We start from the raw sequence: 23,490 nt of genomic DNA, 5'->3' as shown, positions 1-23,490 counted from the left end.
AAGTGAGTATTTTTATGGGAGAGTGAATGTGTGTGTGGTTGGGTGGGAGGTGTGTGACTGTCCAAAGATGTGTAAATAGTTGATTTAGTAGGTATATGAGGTTAAGACTGCATGTGGAAACAGTTGTTTGGGTAAGTGAATGTCTTTATGGGTGAAGTGATGAGTAAATATTTTTCTCAATTATACATGTCCAACAAAGTAGAAATAACTGTATACTTGTAATAGTGATTTTATAACACACTAAGTATGAGTTACTATCTATATGAATAAATGAAGTGGTGTTTGTATAAGTGTGTAGCTGAGTAAATGTAAGTATGATCAATTGTTTGAATAAGTGAGTAGGACGACTGCATACGTGAATAGGATGTATGCTGGTGTGTAATGTTGATGTAGGTGTATAACTATGTTTGATAGTGTTCTATTGATCTTTGTCAGCATGTATGAGTGAATGTATAGGTAAGTGTTTAGATGTGTGTGTAGATCTAGGAATCACTGAGTGGGTTTTTAGAAACTTATATTGGTGTGTCAATGGTTTCAAATATGGTACTCCATATTTTATAATGAGTGATGAAAGGTTATACTAGTGTATGATGAGGTGTATCAGATTGTCACGTGGATGACGTCATCAGTGATGTCACTGACCATGTCATGAATGATGTAATATGTGACATCATCAGCAGTGGATTGCAGGCGCGCAAGTTATAGTTAGAACTAACTATAACGAAGGAATTTCAACGGTTTTGTACGAGTGAAATGTTCAGCTAACTATAAAACCCCTGAACCTATGTTTTTTTCAGTGAATTTCTAAGGTTTTTTAAATGCTAATTGCTAACTATAACATGTCTGAAACCTATGTTTTTTTTTCAATGAATTTCAAAGATTTCTTAAATGACAATTTTTAAATGTAGTAATAGTTATATTTATTTTTTTGATACTGATTTCTAATTTCTTTTAACTATTTCTTTTTACATATTTTATTTTTTAAATTACATTATATATTTTGAATATAAATGTGTTTTTTTGTAATATTGAAACTGTTTATTTTTTGTTTTATATATTTTTTTAATATATATTATTTTCTTTATTGTTTTTTTTTTTCAAATTTTTTTGGGTAGTCACGCACCTAAAGGGTACCTTTCTTGATTCACTGCGTGGAACCTAGCCGCCATTTTAGGATTCTTGTGTAGGATCCGCGTAGTATGTGCGATGGGTGCATATTTTCGTGCGCGATCGCTCTGCGACCGGTACGCGACTCCAGGCGCATACGTGACACATACGTATTACTTTACGCCACGCTCGCGTACTTGCGCGTGAAAAGCCCCGGGGTGTGGCGGTCCCCAGGGCTTGGGGGGGCCTTTGAGCCCCCCCACTCATGAATATTGAAGCCCCGGGGGGTGGGGGTACCTGGGGCTGTGGGGGCTGTGAGCCCCTCGTACATGATTTTATAAAGCCCCGGGGGGTGGCGATCCACGGGGCTGGGGGGGCCCATCTGGGCCCCATTCACATAATAATATTGCCCCCGGACTTGGCCCCCCGGGGGCTAATTACCAACGAAACGCTGGAGCCAGCGCTTCGTTTTTTCTTTTTTAATCGGCAGGATCCGCGCACCCTGCGCGCATCTTCCCAATAATAAAAAAAATATATATATTTTGGGCCCAGGGGGTCCTTGTGGGACCCCCTAAGCAGGCCTAGGGGGTCAGGGTGTTTCTACCCTTCCCCCTTTTTGCATTTTTCAAGGATTTCTTGTGCCTCGGTTCTATCAGTGATGTCATCAGTGATGTCATTTGAGATGTCATCAGTGATGTCATGAGTGATGTCACTGACCATGTTATGAGTGATGTAATATGTGACATCATCAGCAGTGGATTGCGGGCGCGCGAGTTATAGTTAGCTGAACTAACTATAACGGGGGAATTTCATTGGTTTTTTACGAGTAAAATGTCCAGCTAACTATAACATGTGTGAAACCTATGGTTTTTTCAGTGAATTTGCAAGGTTTTTTAAATGCTATTTCCTAACTATAACGTGTGTGAAACCTATGGTTTTTTCAGTGAATTTGCAAGGTTTTTTAAATGCTAATTCCTAACTATAACGTGTGTGAAACCTATGGTTTTTTCAGTGAATTTCAAAGGTTTTTTAAATGCTAATTTTAGAATTTTTTAATATATTTTTTATATATTTCTTTTACAAAAATTTCCCTATGTATACATTTATAAATTATCTGTATCCTTTAATTTGGTGTGGCTCATTTTTTTTTTACTTTGAATTTGGATAAAGTTGAACAGCATTGTTAATATGTTCTACTAACTTATGTCCACTTTATTTCTTTTTTTTTTTCTATAAATTTTTAGGGTGCGCGCACCTAGTACGCATGCATACGTTTTTCATGTAGGCCTGCGTACGTTATCTACGTACGCATACATACGTTTTAGTGCGCGCTCGCAGCGCGCACCTAGTACGCATGCGTACGTTTTTTGTGTACGCATGCGTATGTTATATACGTACGCATACGTACGTTTTAGTACGTGCTCGCAGCGCGCACCCAGTACGCATGCGTACGTACGCTTGCGTGCGTCGTACGTGCTCCACGCACTACACTCGCGCATACGCACGGAGTACGCACGCTGATGTTCGCGCATGCGCGCGTGCTGCGTATGCGCGTTACGTATGCGCATAATACTTATGCGCATGTACGTGTTTGCGCATGCGTACTTGCACCGTGCGCGCTCTGAGCTTGCTCCGTGCGCGCACCTCGGGTTATGTGATTAATAAAACAACACTTTTGATTGGTTTTCATTACTTTCAGTTTCAGATTGTTTCAACACCACACCCAATCCCCTCATGACAAGTCATGTGATCAAGAAACATCACTTTTCATTGGTTCAAAGTACTTTCAGTTCCATTTTCTTCCAAAATCACACCCACTCCCCTCATTGTTAGTTCTGATTCCCTTGGAGAAGGAGCTACTCTGTTTTTGTGAGACAATGGCAGAGCACCAGCCACCTTCTGAGAGTGAACAGGACACTCTTGAGAGACAGAGGCAGAGGAAGCAGAAAGACTCCTTTATATGGCAGTTTTTCACTTTTCCTGAGGGACAAAAGAAGGTGAATGCACCAAAAGTCACCTGCATACTTTGTCAGTGCACCTTATCACGTGGGAATGCTAATAAGAAGTACTCTTTTAGTATTCACACAATGTTGAGGCACGTTGAGAAAATGCATCCTGTGACTTTTCGTCAAGCTTCTGGAGCAAACACTCCACCTGCTCAGCCGACGACTTCTGCAGCAGCTCAGCCGAGCACATCTTTGGCAGCTCAGCCGAGCACTTCTTCTGCGATGGTGCCTTCACCTTCTTACACACCTCTGGATATTCGTCCTTGTTTTGGGAGGATGAGTACACGCTGCATGGATTGTGGTACTCTTATTACTACGGGTGAGAGCAGTGTTGATCTCATTCAGAGAAAATTTGAGGAGCACTCTTGCAGTGAGCCATAGTTTTGTTATTTTTTTTTTCGTTTTTCTCTTACTCTGTCCCTACATTAACTCAAGGGCTCTTTTTAGAGCCACCTAAAATCTAAACACAAAAACTTGTTTTTTGAATCTATTTGTCACCCAATGATGTTTAAAAAAAAAAAAAAATGTGTTCACCTTTAGTAAACCTTCAGGGACTCCCTGACAAAGAGAGGGGAGTGGCAAAGTAATTAAAAAAGAGATGGTGTACATTTCACAGATGAAGGGAAGAGAGTCTTCCTATTAAACTTTAAACTCTGCATCAGTACTTACGTATAGGTACCCTAAACCTATCAAAAAAGAGAATAGCTCATTTTAGTGCTGCGTTTGAATTGGCTGTATTTACAAGGAGAGGAAAAGACACACAGAGTGGCTTATCCTCTCCTTGTAAATATGGAGGAGCACCCTGCGCCACTAGTACGTCAAGAAAAGTGACGTAGTGGTAGTGCAGGTGGCTTGTAAATCTGCCCCAGAGATGTTAAGGAAGTTAAGGGTAAAACAGACAAACAGAGAGTGACAGATACAGAGACAGAAAGCAAACAACTGAGAAGGAGTAAGGCAGTAAAAAAGACTAAGACATATGGATACAGAGAAAGAAACATGGATGTAAAATTAGTGATGGAGGTAGTAAAGGTAGGGGAGTAGTAGAGAAGGAGTGAGGGAGTTACAAAAGAGTAGTAAAGCAGGAAGAGAGAGTGAGAAGAGAAATGAGAAAAGCAGAGTAAGGAGAGGTGAAGAAAAGGAAGCATGAAACGAAAGCAGTGACACATACAGATATTTTAAACTTACCTGACCATCAAAGTAACTTATTTAGAAATAAATGTTTTTATTTAATTGCAAGGAAACTGAATTACATTTTCTAAATTTTCTTTCTAGTTCTGAAAAAAAGAAAAAAAGTATTAATATTCAACAATACATTTTATTAAACAGTACATGTTTTTTCATATTTAGCAAAGCAATTTTTTGCCCTTTTTTGCTGTTTTCAGAATGTTTTGATTTTCACTGAAAATAGTGAAATCAATTGTATTCATCATTTAACAGCGGGCAAAAAAAAAACAATCTGAAAGATTGTTTAAAAAAGCCCCAAATGTATCCTCACTAAAACATACCTTAATAGAAATGTCAAAAATACATTTTAAGTACAATAACAATTTTCAAGAAATAACGTCTGTAAACCTTGTTGCAAAAGAACATTTTCCAAAATAATATCTGTCAAAGAAGTCCACAATTGTTTGTTTTACCTTTCCTTGAGGCCAAATGGTAAGTTTAAAATCCTTTTTGAGTGAAATATTCAATTTTAATCCTTTAAAATCTAAATAATGCTTTCTTCAGATGCTGAATTTAGTATTTAAAATTTGGGTTTCAGAAAAATTAAGTAACAATTGGGTAAATCATAAGGCAAACGTTGCTTGAAAATCAATTGAGAATCATTACACAGTGTCCATGCTTTTTCACATTTAAGATAAACTGTGTAATGACCAGAAGTTATAGAAGGACCGTCATGAAAAATTATTGCAACTGCTACAAAAGTTTTTCCAGATATAGATAATTGATTACCAACAAACTTCTTTAGTAAAGTTTCCAATTTTGTTCCATCAGCTCTACAACGTTGTACCATTAAAATTACATACTGTCCATATTTCTTTAAAAATAACGTTGACAACATTTCAGATTTACATTCAGAACATTCCATGTTGTGATTAGCATCTTTAACTAATTTACTAAAAGTCACTGTTTTACTTTCTGGTAATGGTAAATATATGAACCTTTCAGAATCAACATTAGTACTGCTTGTGTTCATACAGTTATCACAACAATGTTCCCATTTATAAGAGACACCAAATACATTTTCTACTTCTACCCCTTCATCTTCCAGTACCATCAGGATATACATCAAGAATTCCTGTGCATCTTGCTGGACATTTTGTGTAAACTGTGTACATCCAGAACATACATCTAAAAGATTTCTAACATCAGAAGCACTTTCTATTTTATTTTTATCATTACTCAGCTTCTCATAAAGGAGACTCAGCAAAGAACAGAATCTTTTTTCATGATTTAGTATTATCTGCTCTTGCAAACTTTCAAGATAAAATACAACATTCAGCACTACATTTGCGTAGCAGTTGACACCAGAGCTATTTTCAAAATGACAACCAACAACCTCTTCCACACTGTCCTTTTTCTTTTTGCTTGCAGTCACATCACTGTCTTTTTGTTTTCTCTTCTGTACATCCTCATTACAGATATTCTCAAATCTCCTTTTCCGACAAACAACACGTTTTTCAAACACAGGACACTGACCTAAATGAGGAGCATAGCTTCTTCTTAATCTATTATACTCCTTTACACAGTTTGCATCAGCACTTACTTTTGAGTCATCAAAGTCTATCATGAATAAACCAGATAATTTTTTCACGCGTGACAAAGCAACATATGCCATACCTTCTTTAAACACAGTAGATCCAATGTTTACAAAAGCACTATCAACAGTTAATCCTTGAGACTTGTGAATAGTTACAGCATATGCTAGAGAAATTGTAAACTGCTTCCTACGTACATATAAGTCTTTCACTAGCAAAAAACGAACTGAACAACGACTAATGACTTTAACCTCTTCAATCTGATCAAATTTTATTTTGAAGAATTCAATTCCATCTTTTTTCTGTTACTTTACAAAACCCACAACTTTACCCATAGCTCCATTCACTAAACCTTTTTCTACATCCAAATTACGTCTTAAAATTACTCTACAGTTCATACACACATAAAGATTATTTTCCAAACCAGCTGTTTTTGAAATGTTTTTCTCCAGAGAATCCAATTTAGTAGCCAATTTGCCTGTCAATATAATAGTTATTCGTTCATGTTGAATTTTATCCACAGCTTCCAGTTTTATGATCTCTTCATTTTCCAATTTCAAAAGTTCTTGATTGAATACAGAGCATTCATGTAGTGCTGGCATTAAGCAGATTACAGTATTTTTCTCAGCAATTTTCTTGTATATTTTCTCTGGAACTATTTCTTCTGTTGTAAACAAATTACTCAGCAATCGACTCTGTAATACTTTTCTGCCATGTTCTGTGAGTAGTCCAATTCTTATATCTTTCAGAATACTTGCATAGTCCTCATCATTGGCTTGCCTCATATTGGTAATGAGTTCCTTATACTCAAAATATGTCCAAATATTTACATTGCCTATACTTCCTAACAACTTTTTCGTGTCTTCATGTGTAAGTGTATGGAATACCGGTTGTCCTTTAACTGGAGTAAGTTGCAAAAGAGCCCCAAAAACTATGACGTGCTTTCCTCCAAATAACACATCATAGTCTGTCTTCAGAATTTGCTGCATTCTTAAATGCACAAAGGCAAGCATTAAGTTTGATACCATGCTTACCTCATCAATAATGAGTACTTTCATTTTCTTCAATACTCTTGAAACTTCCAAGCATACTTCTCCTGCTAGTTTGTGGTACTGTATTTTGTTCTCATGCTCTACTGGTAACATTAGCAAACGATGTAAGGTAACTCCTTTTATGTTAACTAACCCAGTTGGAGCAGTAACAACACAAGACAAAATGGAATCCATTTTCTTCTGTAGGTAGCTTCTAATTACATTAATTAAGAAACTTTTTCCAGTTCCTGCTTGTCCACTTACATACATTCTCATTGGTTCAAAAGATGTGCATGAGCACTCTTTATTTTCATGTAGTAATCCGTGATCAATTTTTTTCCTGACTTCTTCATAAATTTGTTTTTGTTCTTCATTCAGTTGCTGCTCCAAATATGTTAAGTCTACTAAATCTTCCTGAGCTTGATTCATAGTTGTTTCCACTTCATTCATGGCTATTGCTGCTTCATTTTCTACGATTGGTTGTCCTAGAAGATCTTGACTGAATGTCCCAGAACTTTGACTGTCATGAGAACTGTCTCTAGCGAATTCAGCTGCAATTGTTGCTTCTTGTTCAATTTCTTCATTTAACATTTGAACATAAGTTGTGAAAGTACTGCATTCTATGCTGTCTTTGCTAGCATTGAAGGAATCTTCATAACTCTGGAATTCTCCAAGTAGTTCGTCCTCTGAACGCCATGGTTTAAACAGCTGCAAAAGTGCCAAGTAGTAAAATTCCTTTTTGTCAGGAGTGTCGCAACTCAGCTTCCGGTGATTTATCAAACTTCCTTTTGTTTGCTTCACCAAACATCCTTCCTCACCACTGACTTTATATTTTCCATTGTTGATATCTTCTGTGGCATTCCGTTTAAAAATGAAGTTCTGCAGCACTTCATAGAGACACATGTTCTCAAGGTGATGACTTCTTTGTGGGTAATATGTGTCCAACATGTTTGTTCTTAAAATGTCTGTACTTTCTGGTTCGAACTCTGCTAAATATTCAATTTCTCAAATAGATTTCAGTACCCGATTTCGCATTCCTGCAAGGCCTAAACTTACCCAAATTATTCTTCTGGATTTCGAGTACAGACTTGCAGATGATAACCTATCTGAGCATTCGTAGGATCCAATTTCTCAATGCGATAACATCTTTAAACTGAAACTGTATAGCTTCTTACTGACAGTCTTCTCGTGAGAAATCTCTTCCCACATTTCCTTCAATTCCGTTTTCTCAGATTTAGTGATGTAAGATGTGACATACCGAGCAACAGCAATAGAATTGTCAGCCACATACTGTATATCCATGTTAGCATTCCACATGGATAAAATGACTGGGTTGTAGTCATTTATATATTTTGACTCTTCTTTTCTTCTTAGGTTGTAGGTATTCTTAGGCGATTTTCTTGTAATAGTATGTCGCGCAGCTGACATAAAACTGTTTACTCTTCCTTTTGAAAGAACAGGTCGTGGAAATCCAAATCGACATTTTGTGTAGAATTTATCTTTACTCTTGTACTTTCATCGACAGTATTTTCCACACCGATGACTTTGGAAACGTAAAACGTTCTCTTAAGTTTTTCTCTTCTGTGCTTTTAGGTATAGCACATGTTGCATATCCTTCAATGAAAGATAAAACTGCTTCATCAGCATCTGTTCCAAATTTTGGGGCATCCTTGATCCACAACAGCATATGAATGTGAGGAGCACCTCTTGCTTGGTACTCTTTTCTCCAAAAGAAATCCACAACTTCTCCAAGAGGTGGATTTTTTTTATTGCAGATGAAGAACATCATAGCCTCAAATCTATGATTAAAATATCTGCAAACATTAATCGGATCCAATGAGCACAATTCTCCTGCTGTCTTGTATTGTATGTTTTTAATGTTTGAATTTGCCTCTCGAAGAAAATCCAGAAGATCATCCCAAGCGTACTCAGCACAGCTTAGGGTAAGGAACCATGTAGGAGTTCCTAAATTCCGTAACATATACTTCAATTCTCCATGGCGTCGGTACCAATATTCATTAGTCCCACGCTGACAAGCCATCAAATTGATCAATTGAGATTCCAAATGATCATCTCGCTGTTGCACTTTGTTGATAAAGTCCTTTGCTGACACATTATGTAGATGTACTCCAGTTTTTAAAATATGATTTACTGCATAAGATAGTGCAGACAAGTCACTTTCAAATAAAAGATGAAACAAATAAGGAATACTTCGACGAAATCTGGGATCTTCTGCATATAATCTTGTAGTCCGATACTCCGAAGCAGGAATTTGTACTGGACGTTCATCATATCGTCCACCTTCTCCTGTAGGAAACAGTTGGGGAAAACAACGAGCTTCCAAGCTCTCCTCCCATACACTCACAGGAGTTCCTTTTGCTTTCTTCATCTGAAACAGATCAATAGCGTTTCCCATAACTTCTTTAGAATGAAGAGGATGTATGGTGAAATGTTCATAAATTTCTTCTTCTTTTGACTTATCCACTTTTTCAATTTGCCCAGTTGGTATTCCTGTGTCTTCTAGTATTTCTTCTTCATCTTCATCCATATAAATGGCTTCATACCATTTTTTTTTCTCAAATACAAATTTGCTCTTTGTACTTTTCGTACATCCACCAGCTCCTGCCAAATTTTCTCATTCATTGTAGGTACACCATTAACCAGAATAACTAATGGTTCAGTTTCCAAAGTATCTGCATCAATTGTTTCCATATTTTTTTTTCAAATCCAATGGCAAATAGACAACTCTTCCTTTTACACCTCTTTGTAAATCCGAAGGAGGTAATTTACCTGTTTTTGGCTCCATACGCACTATGGTCTGAAACGGATGGACACATTGAATGAGTATAGACTCATACGTATTTAAATCACTAAGTTCTGCAGGAATATCAACCAATTCTAAATTATTATGTACAGCTCTAGCTGGCATTTTATTTTCTTCTAACTTGTTATAACAGTATTTACAAATACGCAGATCTTCACCCAATTCAAAACAATTTTCCAGGAATATATATGTTGCAAAATCTTTCCACTTATAATTATCTTCATTTTCACTTTTTTTATACAGATCAATATTCCTTGTTTGAATTTTATAATGGCTTCTCCGGCAACAAATACAAGTAATATTTGGTCTTTCATTAGAGATGATAGTAAATTTTGTCATTTCATCTTCAAAATTTTAACTAACAGTAAGTTCTACATTCTCTTCCACATTTTCATCAATAACTGTGTCATTTTCTGCACTTTCTTGTTCTGGACCAAAGTAACAAAACTGAATCTCATCAGTAACCTTCACTACATCTGATACAGATCCACGGAACAGAGCATTATTCAACTCATTTAACTTTAGTGCTGGACTTTTAGCAAAATACAATGTTCTCACAAACTTTCTCATTTCAGTATGATGAACAGCCAGCATCCTAAAATGGTGAAAAACACTTTGACACACTTTCCTAGATAGACAAGCCAGAGAATGTCCTTGCAAACCAGTATTCTCTCTCACTCTGCATGGATCTAGTCTTTGAAGCACCTTAATCTTCTGTTTAACACTCTTTTGACTATATTCTCTTAGAAAGTCACGTAATTTATCAATAGATTCCTGACGCACAGTACAAATACTACTACAATTCCAAGTGTACACAGGGGCTTTAGGACGTCTCCCCATAACCTCATCAGCCATCACTTCTTCCTCATTTCTTGGAACCATTTTCTCCTTTTCCATTACACAGCCATCCATAACTTCATATGCTCTACCATTGGTGTCAACTGCATGCAACAAACTATTACTTTGAAGATAACTCTCTTCATTAAAAAATGGTTCAGTACTTGAACTATGCTTCCATTCTCCTAAAAACACTTAGCAAAAAGTTTTTTTTTTCACTTCTCTTTTCCTTTTGCTTTGTGACTTCATTGCATTGACTAATTTATCTAATCTACGCATCCTGTTCAAAATTAAAATGAATATATATTTTTTTATTTCTAAAGCCTTCGTAACAATACTTTCAATAAATTTCTTTTTCTTATAAAATTTGGTTTTCTTCTTATATTTTTCACATCCTTTAGCAAATTTAACATCACTCTTCTCTGAAACATTTTTCGACGAATGTTTTTAAAATCTATTTTTCGTGTTAAGTCACTCTTTCTTACTTCTGAGTCTGTGTTTTTGTTGTCGACTCTGTTGTTGTTTTGAACTAGAAACACTGTTTGAATTTATCTTTCGATCATTTTTGTTTTTTTTAAGATATTTTTTAAAAATTCTTTAGTCTGCTTACCAGAAGACTTTTTCTGTTTTCCAACACGAGCTTCTCCTCCTATTTTTTTTTTACCAGTTGTCTTTAAATATAGTTGTTGTTGCTTTTCTTTTCTCTTTCTTGACTTTATAGGCATTACATTTTTTCACTGTTGCTCAGCAATACCTGCAAGAAACTAAAATAAAATACCTTTATGTAATTTTAATTCATTACAATTTTTTTTTGAGCTTTTCAAATCCTATCACATGAGCTGACCCTTTCCTACGAGTCCAAGTCTTACAAAACAAGAGAAACATGAATTAAATCTCTGACAACAATTCCTGTGTGCACACAGACTCATGGTGTGATTCTAGGCAGAAATTGATATTTGATTGGCAATTTGAAAGCACATTTACTACTGTGGAGGAGCAAGTGATAATTACTGTGACAGCCTGACACATTTGTCTTATATTTTAGAGAAGCAGAAAAGAGCACATGTCCTTACAGCTATTTGAGACCATGACCATGTGTTACATGGTGAGTGATTAGACTAGAGCAAAGGAAATGAGCCTTGGTGACATTGAATCTGTTTGCGTTACACACTGCTATCTGAAACACCACATACAGCTGAGTAGTACGCATGGGAGTGTACGAGAAGCTGCTGCGTGTGTGCAAAAAGTGTGTTTCTGGAGACTGTGTATTGTCAGTTGCAAGAGAGATCTGCATGGAAATTTGCACAACTGCATGAAGAGTGCAGACATGTGTATAAGAGTAGATGTGTGGTAAGGGTTAATTGGACTTTTGAACATGTAGGAACAACCTCAGCCATTGCAAGATTTGATGGAAAATCTACCTTGTTGATTTGAAATGTGTTAGCATTTGCCTCTCATTTTTGAGATAGTGATTTCTGCTGAGTGCTAACCAACACATTTGAAGAAAACAAGCTGGCCCTTTCCTGAAAGTGCAAGTTTTACAGAACAACAGCAACACAAATTAAATCTCTGACAACAATTCCTGTGTGCACACAGACTCATGGTGTGATTCTAGGCAGAAAGCGATATTTCATTTGGCAATTTGAAAGCACATTTAGTACTGTGGAGGAGCAAGTGATAATTATTGTGACAGCCTGACACATTTTCCTTATATTTTAGACAAGCAAAAAAGAGCACATGTCCTAACAGCTCCTTGAGACAATGACCATGTGTTACAGGGTGAGTGATTAGACTACAGCAAGGGAAATGAGCCTTGATGACGTTGAATGTGTTTGCGTTACACACTGCTATCTGAAACACAACACAGAGCTGAGTATTACGCATGGGAGTGTAAGAGAAGCTGCTGCATGTGTGCAAAGAGTGTGTTTCTGGAGACTGTGTATTGTCAGTTGCAAGAGAGATCTGCATGGAGACTTGCACAACTGCATGAACACTGCAGATATGTGTGTAAGAGTACATGTGTGGTAAGGGTTAATTGGAGTTTTGAGCATGTAGGAACTACCTCACCCATTACAAGATTGGAAGGAAAATCTACCTTGTTGATTTGAAATGTGTTAGTATTTGCCTCTCATTTTTGAGATAGTGATTTCTGCTGAGTGCTAACCAACACATTTGAAGAAAACAAGCTGGCCCTTTCCTGAAAGTGCAAGTTTTACAGAACAACAGCAACACAAATTAAATCTCTGACAACAATTCCTGTGTGCACACAGACTCATGGTGTGATTCTAGGCAGAAAACAGTATTCCTGGGTCATACCAGTACACCTTAACTTATGGTGAAGACATCCTCCATAATATCTTTCAAGTTCAAGGCACTTAAATATCTTCCTTAACATAAAATGTAAAACACAACTTTTAAAGTGGTAGGAAAATGTACCATGCTTTTTTCAAATGTGTTTACATTTGCCTCTCATTTTTGAGATAGTGATTTCTGCTGATTGCTAACCAACACAGTTGAAGAAAAGAAGCTGGCCCTTTCTTAAAAGTGCAAGTTTTACAAAACAACAGCAACACAAATTAAATCTCTGACAACAATTCCTGTGTGCACACAGACTCATGGTGTGATTCTAAGCACAAAGCGATATTTTCTTTGGCAATTTGAAAGCACATTTAGTACTGTGGTGGAGTAAGTGATAATTACTGTGACAGCCTGACACATTTTTCTTATATTTTAGACAAGCAGAAAAGAGCACATGTCCTAACAGCTTCTTGAGACCATGACCATGTGTTACAAAAAACAAGCTGCCCCTTTCCTGCGAGTGCAAGGGTAATAGAGCAAGACCAACAAGAACTAAATCTCTGATAACAATTCCTGTGTGCACACTCTCTCATGGTGTGATTCTAGGCAGAAAACAGTATTCCTGGGTCATACCAGTACACCTTAACTTATGGTGAAGACATACTCCATAATATCTTTCAAGTTCAAGGCACTTAAATATCTTCCTTAACATAAAATGTAAAACACAACTTTTAAAGTGGTAGGAAAATGTACCATGCTATTTTCAAATGTGTTTGCATTTGCCTCTCATTTGTGAGTAACTGATTTCTGCTGAATGCTAACCATCACACTTTAAGAAAACAAACTGCCCCTTCTCTGCGAGTGCAAGGCTAACAGAACAAGAGCAACACAAATTAAATCTCTGACAACAAATCCTGTGTGCAGACACACTCATGATGTGATTCTAGGCACAAAACAGTATTCCTCAGTGATACCACTACACCTTTACTTACAGTGAAGACATACTCCAAAATATCTTACAAGTTCAAGACAGTTAAATATCTCCTAAAACACAAAATGTAAAACACAACTTTAAAAGAAGAATGACAATTCTAGTATTTATATCAAAAATCACCACATACATCCCCTCTCAAACTCATAACTCACCTTTAAAATTAGTTAGTTGAGAAAGAAATGTGGCACTCAAACAGCAGATTATCAGAGCCAGAATCTCAGAGCTGTACACCTCTCTCCTTTCACCACAACCAGTAAATGACAATGTTTCCCTCTCTTTTTTCACACATATACATGTTAATGTAAAATCACAGTTCTTCCCACATTTTTTCAAATGGAATCACACATTTCTATTGGTTGCAACTTTCAACCCCTTTCCAAATCATCCCTTCCCCCAACATGACTTCTGCCTGCTACCATAGCAACAGGTCCTGGAACACTGGTGTGAGCAGAGAGGTCAGAAGTTCAGCACACAATGTTTCAAATCCAAAGAGCAAGAGTGCTTGACTTTTCAAACCTAACAGCAAATCCAAAGTAATGTTCAGTGGGAACACATTTTTCTGTACCAATCCAAAACATGCTTTTAAAAATGTAAACATACAGCCTAGTTTTAACTGTAAAATGGTTTGAATCAGCCAATGAGTTCTCTTTATTAAAAAAAAGTATGTGTGCCTCCATTTTTCAACTGTCTTTCTTTTCATATTGCCATTCTACTGAAAGACACCTCCTGAGTGCATCCTGTTCTCCTTGAAAGATGTTCACAGTGTGGATTGTAGGTCATAGCTGTGTCTTCTGGAGTGAAAAATTTGCAGAAAAAAGAGGTATTGTAAAAGACCTTGCTTTGCCAAATGTAGACATTAAATGGATTGGTCAGAGAGGATTAAAGTGGCACCAATTAATGCCTTTGGTGAAAACCTTTCTACATCTCCCACAGCCTAACCTTATTATTGTGCACTGTGGTGGAAATGACCTAGGCACTTTAACTGGGGTAGGTCTGGAAATGCTTATTAAGGACACCTTTCTGCAATTGATGTCACTTTTTCCACAAACTGCCTTTGTATATTCTAATATATGCCAAAGGCAAAAGTGGAACTGGTCCAACCAATTTTGTCCGCAGATTGACAAAGCAAGAAAGCACGTCAATAAGTCTGTTTCTGCTTTCCTCAGAGACTATGGTATGGGTTCTATATACCACAACAACTTGCGTTACAACATGCAAGACATTTATAGAGGAGACGGTGTACATTTCAATGATGAAGGGAACAGAGTCTTCCTCTTGAACTTAAGACTCTGCATCGGTACTTACTTGTAGGTACCGAAAAACACTCAATAAACACAAGGGCTCTTTTTAGAGCCACCTAATATCTAAACACTTAAACTTGATTTTTATTTCTATTTTTTTTAATGTTTTTTTCGGGTGCGCGCAGAGTGCGCACACCTCGCAATGTTTTTAAAAAAAATTAAAATCTTTTTTTTTGCCCTTCGTGGTCCTACTGTGACCCCCTGACAATGGCTAGGGGGTCAAGAACTCCCTACTCTGCCCCCTATTCACGTTCTCCACCTTTTCTTTTCAGTGCGACAGACAAAATGGCGGCCGACACTTCCTGATTTCGACCGATTCGAATGTTTACTGACATCTAACAACCAATCAGAATTACGCTCGCGCACGGCAGGATGCGCGCACAGGGCTTGCACAGTGCGCGCACCCTGCGCGCGAATAGATATTGATATGCTTTTAAATGCTATTTTCTCAGGGAATACTGAACAGATTTACACCAGACCTGCGAAAGGCACTTCCTTGACCTTATGGCTACCTCTCTGCCAAATTTCACGTAATTCTGTTCAGCCGTTCGGGCTGTAGCTGCGACTAAAGGTCCTATGGAAAAATGCATGGGGAAAACGCGTTTTGGGACCCCCCCTTTTTCTCGGCCCCCGCTTGACGAATCACCCCGAGACTTGCAGGGTAGGAGCTGAGCGGAGCGCCCCATTAGTTTTGAAAATTTCGCGAGGATTCGTCAACCGGCGCCAAAGTTATTCAAAATAGAATTTTGAGATTTCCTATGGAAACTCGGTCCTAACTATAACTATCTACTGGCGACCGCCAGTAGATAATATAAATAACTATATATATATGTATTTATCAATCAGACTTTACAACACCCAATACAGGATAAAGGCATGTGTTGTAAAGCCCTACATGCGTTGTGAAGCCTGCTCTGTAAAGGCATGCTAGGTAAAGATCTACGTTGTAATGTCTGATATTTCACCAAACATCCTACAGTTCTTTGAATCAAAAAATGTAGCACAGTTATAAAGAAAATTATATTAATGTGTCGTATACATCAACACGTAAAACCTGTGACCGCAAGGTCTAAAATTCACCCTATGGGAGTGGGCAATCACAGGTGTGCTTGAACTGCTTTTGTCATGTCGCAGCCTCCATAATGTTTTAGAAGTTCTGCTTTCCGACATGCACAATAAAGTCTAAGAACTCTGACAGAGCTGTGGCAACATCAACACTTAATAAAGTAGTGGTTTATAATTTTACACACATGCAGGCAGGGCTTACTTCCCTTTTAATTCTACGGCAAGGTCATGGGATGCCAGACTTTGCCTTTCATCCAAAGTGGAACATGCGCCTTGAAACCTTGTGTCATTTTCCAAGAGAAAACCAAACCTCTACCCATCACAGAACAAAAATAAGGAAAACATAACCGCAATACAAGTTTATTCCGTGGGTAAACCCCATAAAACTCCTGAATAAAAACAAGATCATCATTAATTCAGCGTACATAAAAATAGGACGCGCGAAATACAATTTGTGTAATATTATATGATAACTATCATATGTATCTTAAAATGCATCATTAGGATAACATGTATAGTTCAAATCTGTGGTGATAAACCTAGCGATGGCTAGCGGCTAAAGTCGGGCTATTATGTCATGTAGTATAGTCTGTAAAGGGAATTTTTTTATTGTTACTAAATGTAATACACCATAAACACCAAGCAGAAAATAAGAATTTAGTCAAGCCAAGCACAATGACATCTCTAATAAATGATTTCAGAAGCCTCAATGGTGCACAATACCGCCTTACACCCAGTAATCGGCAAATGAGAAAACATAACAAAAACCTCTGAATAAATGAGGAAGGTAGAAAACAGCCTAGTTTGAGAATGAGAAGCGAATAAGACTGGATAATATACTAGACTTGCGGAATCTTTTCCCATTCAAAGTGTTGCATGGACACACTATGACTCTAGAAACATATAATTGTTAAAAGGACTGCTGTATTGAGCATTTTGGGACGTTTTAGTGCTGTATGTTTGGTTGTTTGTTTATGAGCACTCAAAGGTACCTGTGATCGCTCCTACTAATCTTTTGATGCAAGAGCTCTTTTTTAGATCTCGCCCGGCTTTAGCAGTCCGCATGCGCTGCTCTCGCCATGTGAGGGCTTCTTGGAATCAATAAGGATTCTGAAGTTTTCAGAGGCGGACTTGAAGCCCCGCCCATCTTTTTAATTCGCTGGCGTCATCCTCCATGCTAAATGCTGGCTTAGGATTGAAAAGGAGGCTTATTAGTCCCTCCTTGTTACCGCCCTGTCCACTTTTGGCCCCGCCCACTGGGATTGGATCTCTCCCTTGCGGCGTTACATGGTCTCCTTCATTAGCTGGGACGCACTCCTTCTTTGTCATTGTGAGCGCGGGCCGCCTGGGTTGTGCTTGTTTAAGTCGGTAACCAATTTTTTTTTGTTTTGTTTGTTAGGCCCATCCAAATACCATGCAAATTGCAGTCTGCGCCTGCCCTGTAAAGAGCCATTCACGTCCCGCAGCATGGGACCCCTCTCAGTGTAAATAATGTCTCCTCTCGATGAAGCTGTTCGCTGCAGAGTCATGCATCATCCCGGGGCTCTTTAAATATGTCTGCCCGTGAATATAAACATCACACAGGCCCGGACGATCCATCATCTTCCGCGACAAGGTGAACATTCCGCATAGGCGCCCTCAGGAGCCACATCACGCAATTACCGTGGAGGCGACGCCGCCCTTGATGTACGAGCTTCATCATGGCTGGTTCCGTCAGGCCTGGTCCCGCTGGGCCTTCCGGTAATCGGTTTCGTTGCTCAACAGGCACGGAGCAAGTTGGGGTGCATGTTCCCGAAGACGCACGGCCCAAAACTAAACCGATGCGCAAAGCAACTGCCTGTGTTAAGGAGAGGTCCACACCATGACTACCAAGATCTGTGCAACTGGCATTGATGCCATTGGATTGGTGGATTGCGCAGTAAGTCTCTCAAGTAACTCTGTGCATGATGCTGCCTTGCTAGACAGGTTAAGACAGACACCAGATTCAGCACTGAAGCAGTGTGCATGTGATAGCATAGTTTCCGGTTGCAGAAAGAGCTCGCCAACATTCAGCTGTTGTGTATCTTAGACCATCAGGCACAGTACTGCACTGTTCCCATACTTTGAGTTCAGCTTGCACTATCTGACTGCGGGACATGTGAGTGCCCTTGGCCTCCTTTAACTAGCATGTATCCCATTTTCTGTGAGGATGAAGTGTGCGAGACGTGAGCACAACGAGCTTTCCCCAGTCATTTGCCAAGAACATACTTTGGAATTAAATCAAGGTTCCGAAACACGTCAGAGGGGACACGGAAGATAAGATCAAGGGGGCACTCATATTGATAACAAGCATTGAAAATGAAATAGGTCTCCCCTTTGATTAAGTTAAAGCCATTTGCTTTGCTAATGGTATTGTATAGCAAAGCAAATGGCTTTAACTTAATGAAAGGCAAGACCTATTGCATTTTTAATGCTTGTTCTCTTATGCAGACTAAAATGGGCTAAGTGGTTTAAGAGCTCTGAAATGTATTTATAAAAAAAGTGTTTGAATATCAGGAGTAAATACATTTAAAAAAATAATCGAAAAGTCTCTTTCATCCCCAGGAATGTTTGCGGCACATATTTGTTCACCTTTATTTTTTGTACATAAAATCCACTATAAGTCAAATGAACAGAGACACTGGATTTTCCTCTTGAGCTCTCTGTATCTGACATCTTTGACCACAGCTGAATGTTTACTTCCGAGTCAACAAGGAATACACCAATGCTGACATATCATTCAATATTTTTTCTAGACACTGGAATGAGGAGATGCTGAATGAAGCTTGCAGGAGCATATTGGAGGAAGTCTCCTTGCCCGGCTCTGCACCTGGAGGAATGGTGGAGTACAAGAGGACCCTCACTGTCAGCTTCCTCTTTCGATTCTTCTTGCAAGTAGCACATGACATAAAGCAGAAGGTAAATTAGTGTCCATATGTTCCCTTCCTTATTTCATTCATTGAAATGGATGTGAGGTGTAGGAGCCCCCATAGATCAGCCCCTGTAACGGTGCTTTTAAATGCATTTGTACGATAAGCTAGAGGAGCGTCTAGGTAATGCATCCCTTTTTGCAGTTTTGAAAATCTGAGGTTGGGTTGGTGGGTGGACATGGCATCATAGTTTTCATGTCGATTAAGGAGAAATAATTTAAAATCAGAGGACAAGTTGGTCTATGAAGGTCCAGCTTTGACTCACTGCAACTAACCAGAAAGTCATGCCACAAGGCACAAGCATCATGTGGAGCTGTAGTCGGATCAGTGCTTAATTTGAGCCGGTGTTTTCTGGTATTCGTCACCTGCACTAAATTGTCAGCACCAGCGCTTGTGCCGCAAGGTGGTGCTGTCTGGCTAATTTAGAGACTACAACAACAACAGCTAATTATTAATGCAATATGCTTTAAAATCACTATTACCTGCCGGCCAAGCCATTCTTTTATCTTTGTGGGACCTGAAATTATCTGAATTGTTACACTTGTTGGAGTGTGATGGGTTGTAGTATTGTTGTTACTTTCATAGCAGCATGGCAGGGGAAATGTGTGGTGCAAGCTGCTATGACCTCCTGACGAGAGTCGTGGCTCTTATTCTTTTACAAATTAAGCACTGACTTAGATATCAGATGAGGCACCAAAACCATCAAAGTGATGAAAAATCTTGTGGTCATCAGATTGAACAAAATCATAGTGGCTAAATAATGTGACAAGGTTGTGGTGAGAAGCAGGACAAATGTTGTGTATGATTGGTGGTATCCATTCTTACCGGAGTCTTATTTGGATTATCTTGGCCATTTTTGAATGTCGTTCTCAGATCCTCTAAACCTCATCACAGATGATAAATACAGATTAGACTCAGACACTTCTCTACTACATGAATCTCGAAATACCTTTGTCTCTCCATAGCAACTTCAAGTACTTCATCAAAATACTAGTTCTGGAGATGAAAAACTTCTACTTGTAAATAATAGATTATTGTTGCGCAACCATTTACACTGCAAAACACATGTAAATTACAAAATCTTAGTTTCCTTTCAAGGAAACTTGTATAATAGCATATTTTTCTGTATAATAGGCTAAATAAACCAATGGCTTAAATGGCCATTACCCTATACTTTGCCCTCGGCACTGTACTACCCCATGCAAAGCTTGAATTGTTTGTTGTTAATTTCACTAAGACCAAGTTTTGGGAAAATGCTGATGAACCAGAACTAGTTTCCTAAGGAAACCAAACTGCAGAATGTTTCCAACTGCAAATAATGAAATGACTATTAGACATTAGTTTTGCCTATACGGAATTAGAAGTAAAATAAGGGGAATGGATTGTGGAAAACCCTTTTCGGACAAACATTGGGAGAAAACGCTAGAAGTGATTAGTAATGCCATTGGCAGTTTCTTACTGATTCATTTCAATAGACTTCACAGAACCTACGTTACTCTGGCTGTGTTTTCTAACTTAAACCCTGTTAAAGGCCTACCGGGCTCTAAATGTATATCTGATAGTGCAACCTTTCTTTTTTTTTTTTGCAGAGTTCTATATAACACGAACTTGACCCGAATCCAATCAGGTATCAGAGCGCTTTACATAGCACCAGTTACGTTGCATGAGCACACATTCATTTTTTGTTAGGCACGGGGAGATTAAGTGAGTTTCCCAGAATCACAGGATGTTCAGCGTCATTATCGAGACTCAAACACAGTTCCCCAGGTCCGAGGTCGAGCGCCCTAGCGCCCTAGCCGTTTCTGCACTTAAACTGAACATGCCATATGGTATTTGCCGAATGGAAACAGGAGTAGAAAGATCCAAGAATATTGTTACTACTACATTATAATTTGACCAGAGGCCCATTTATTAGGTGTATCGCCTTTCAGCATGTAGCAAACTTAAAAACAAAGACTACACACGTCATCATGTTAGCTAAACAGACTGGCTATACATTGGCTATCTGATACAGGTGTGAAACTGAATGACTGGATAAAAGATTTGCCTAAATGTCATGTAGCTGAAGAAATACAAATGAGGCGGAATAGAATTGTTCCCAAGGTATTTGAGGACCTGACGGAGTGGAAAAAATGTAACAAGACTGACATATGTCCCAGATTATGGATGTGCAATGGTATGTGTTGTCTGTGATAGCTCCAGAAAAACTTTCTAGGTTGTTTATGAGACAGATGACTAGATGGTAGTGTGGTTTTAAGTTATTCAATACCTGTTTGATATGTTACTGTTGGTTGCCTTGTTTACTCAAAAACAATACATATATTTTAGAAAAAACTGAAATTGAACTGGTACTTTCATCTATTAGGCTAATGGGGCGCTCCGCTCAGCTCCTACCCTGAAAGTCTCGGGGTGATTCGTCAAGCGGGGGCTGAGAAAAAAGGGGGTTCCAAAACGCGTTTTCCCCATGCATTTTCCCATAGGACCTTTAGACGAAGGTACAGCCCGAACGGCTGAACAGAATTACTTGAAATTTGGCAAAGAGGTAGTCCTCAGGTCAGGGATGTGCCTTTTGAATATATGGTGTCAATCTGTTCAGTAGTTCCTGAGAAAATTGCAGTTAAAAGTACATAAATATCTATATGCGCGCACGGTGCCGTGCGCGAGCGTAATTCTGATTGGTGGTTAGATGTCAGTCAACATTCGAATCTGTCGAAATCAGGAAGTGTCAGACGCCATTTTGTGTGTGGCAGTGAAAAACAAAGGTGGAGAACGTGAAAAGGGGGCAGGGTAGAGAGTTCCTGACCCCCTAGCCTTTGTCAGGGGGTCCCTGAAGGCCCCGAAGGGTGAAAAAAACATTGTATTTTTTTTTCAAAAAATCGCGGGGAGCGCGAACGGTGAAAACCCGTTAAAAAAAAACATTTTAAACAAGCCATTCCATATTACAGGATACAGTCAATCTATAACTATATACATAGGTAGTTTACTGTAAAATAAATATATAAAAAATATAATAATACATACATAAATTAGCATTTAAAAAACCTTACAAATTCACTAAAAAAACCATAGGTTTCACACATGTTATAGTTAGAAATTAGCATTTAAAAAACCTTGCAAATTCACTTAAAAAACCATAGGTTTCACACACGTTATAGTTAGGAATTAGCATTTTAAAAACCTTGCAAATTCACTGAAAAAACCATAGGTTTCACACATGTTACAGTTAGCTGGACATTTCACTCGTAAAAAACCATTGAAATTCCCCCGTTATAGTTAGTTCAGCTAAATATAACTCACGCGACCGCAATCTACTGCTGATGATGTCACATATTACATCACTGTATTCACTAAGATACTGTTAATAAGTCAGTTATACAATTAATTTTACAAAGAAAACCATCCATTTAGACACTTATTTGCCCATTTATTCTTCCATTAACCTTTAGATATACATATATAAAAAATATTTATTTTTCAGAAAGACACATATTCACTGGATGATGTCATCAGTGATGTCATCAGTGATGTCATTTGAGATGTCATCAGTGATGTCATGAGTGATGTCACTGACCATGTCATGAGTGATGTAATATGTGACATCATCAGCAGTGGATTGCGGTCGCGCAAGTTATATTTAGCTGAACTTACTATAACGGGATAATTTCAATGGTTTTTTACGAGTGAAATGTCCAGCTAACTATAACATGTGTGAAACCTATTGTTTTTTCAGTGAATTTGCAAGGTTTTTAAAATGCTAATTCCTAACTATAACGTGTGTGAAACCTATGGTTTTTTAAGTGAATATATATATGAGCAAGGGCGGATGCCCGAAACGCGTCAGATATTTGTGAAGACTCGGCTTTAAAATAAACTAACAACTATTGTGCCTGACTTTGGATCTGCGTGGTTTCTGCTTTCCGTGGACACGGATTTTTTGGAGACTGCAAACATGGGTATATATATAATCGTTACTTTGTAATTGATTCTGCTTACTAACATATATATATATAAAATATAATCGTTAATTTGTAATTGGTTCTGCTTACTAACATATATATATATATGTTTCTCTGTTGCGGAGGAACCTCTTGGTGGATATATATAGATATATGTTTTAGATTCAGAAGGAATTTATACATATATAAATGTTAGTCAGCAGAACCAATTACAAATTAACGATTATATTTCTTTTTGTTTGAAATGAATTACAGTATTAAATTGTGCAATTATGGGGGCTTGGCTCTTGATGTGGTTCCCCATGGCGACCACTTTCCTTGAGTATCCTCATCACCTTTGCTCCACAAATTTATCACTGTGGTC

At 38.1% G+C, this 23,490-nt stretch overlaps 1 protein-coding gene across 3 annotated transcripts in view; it reads left to right on the top strand.

Moving 5' to 3' along the window:
* Nucleotides 1-23,490, top strand: part of LOC146858231 (aldehyde oxidase-like) — a 623,555-nt gene that overhangs the window by 353,909 nt on the left and 246,156 nt on the right. For all 3 annotated transcript variants that reach the window (XM_085649038.1, XM_085649037.1, XM_085649036.1), the window contains exon 15: nucleotides 18,997-19,159. In XM_085649038.1, the coding sequence (XP_085505164.1) occupies nucleotides 18,997-19,159 (163 nt within the window). The remainder of the gene's footprint in view (nucleotides 1-18,996; nucleotides 19,160-23,490) is intronic.

Source organism: Triturus cristatus, chromosome 3_2 (genome assembly GCF_964204655.1).
Source record: "Triturus cristatus chromosome 3_2, aTriCri1.1, whole genome shotgun sequence".
NCBI classification, from domain to species: Eukaryota; Metazoa; Chordata; class Amphibia; order Caudata; family Salamandridae; genus Triturus; species Triturus cristatus.
Note: the sequence above shows the minus strand (reverse complement) of the source record. Positions and strands in the feature narration are given on the sequence as shown.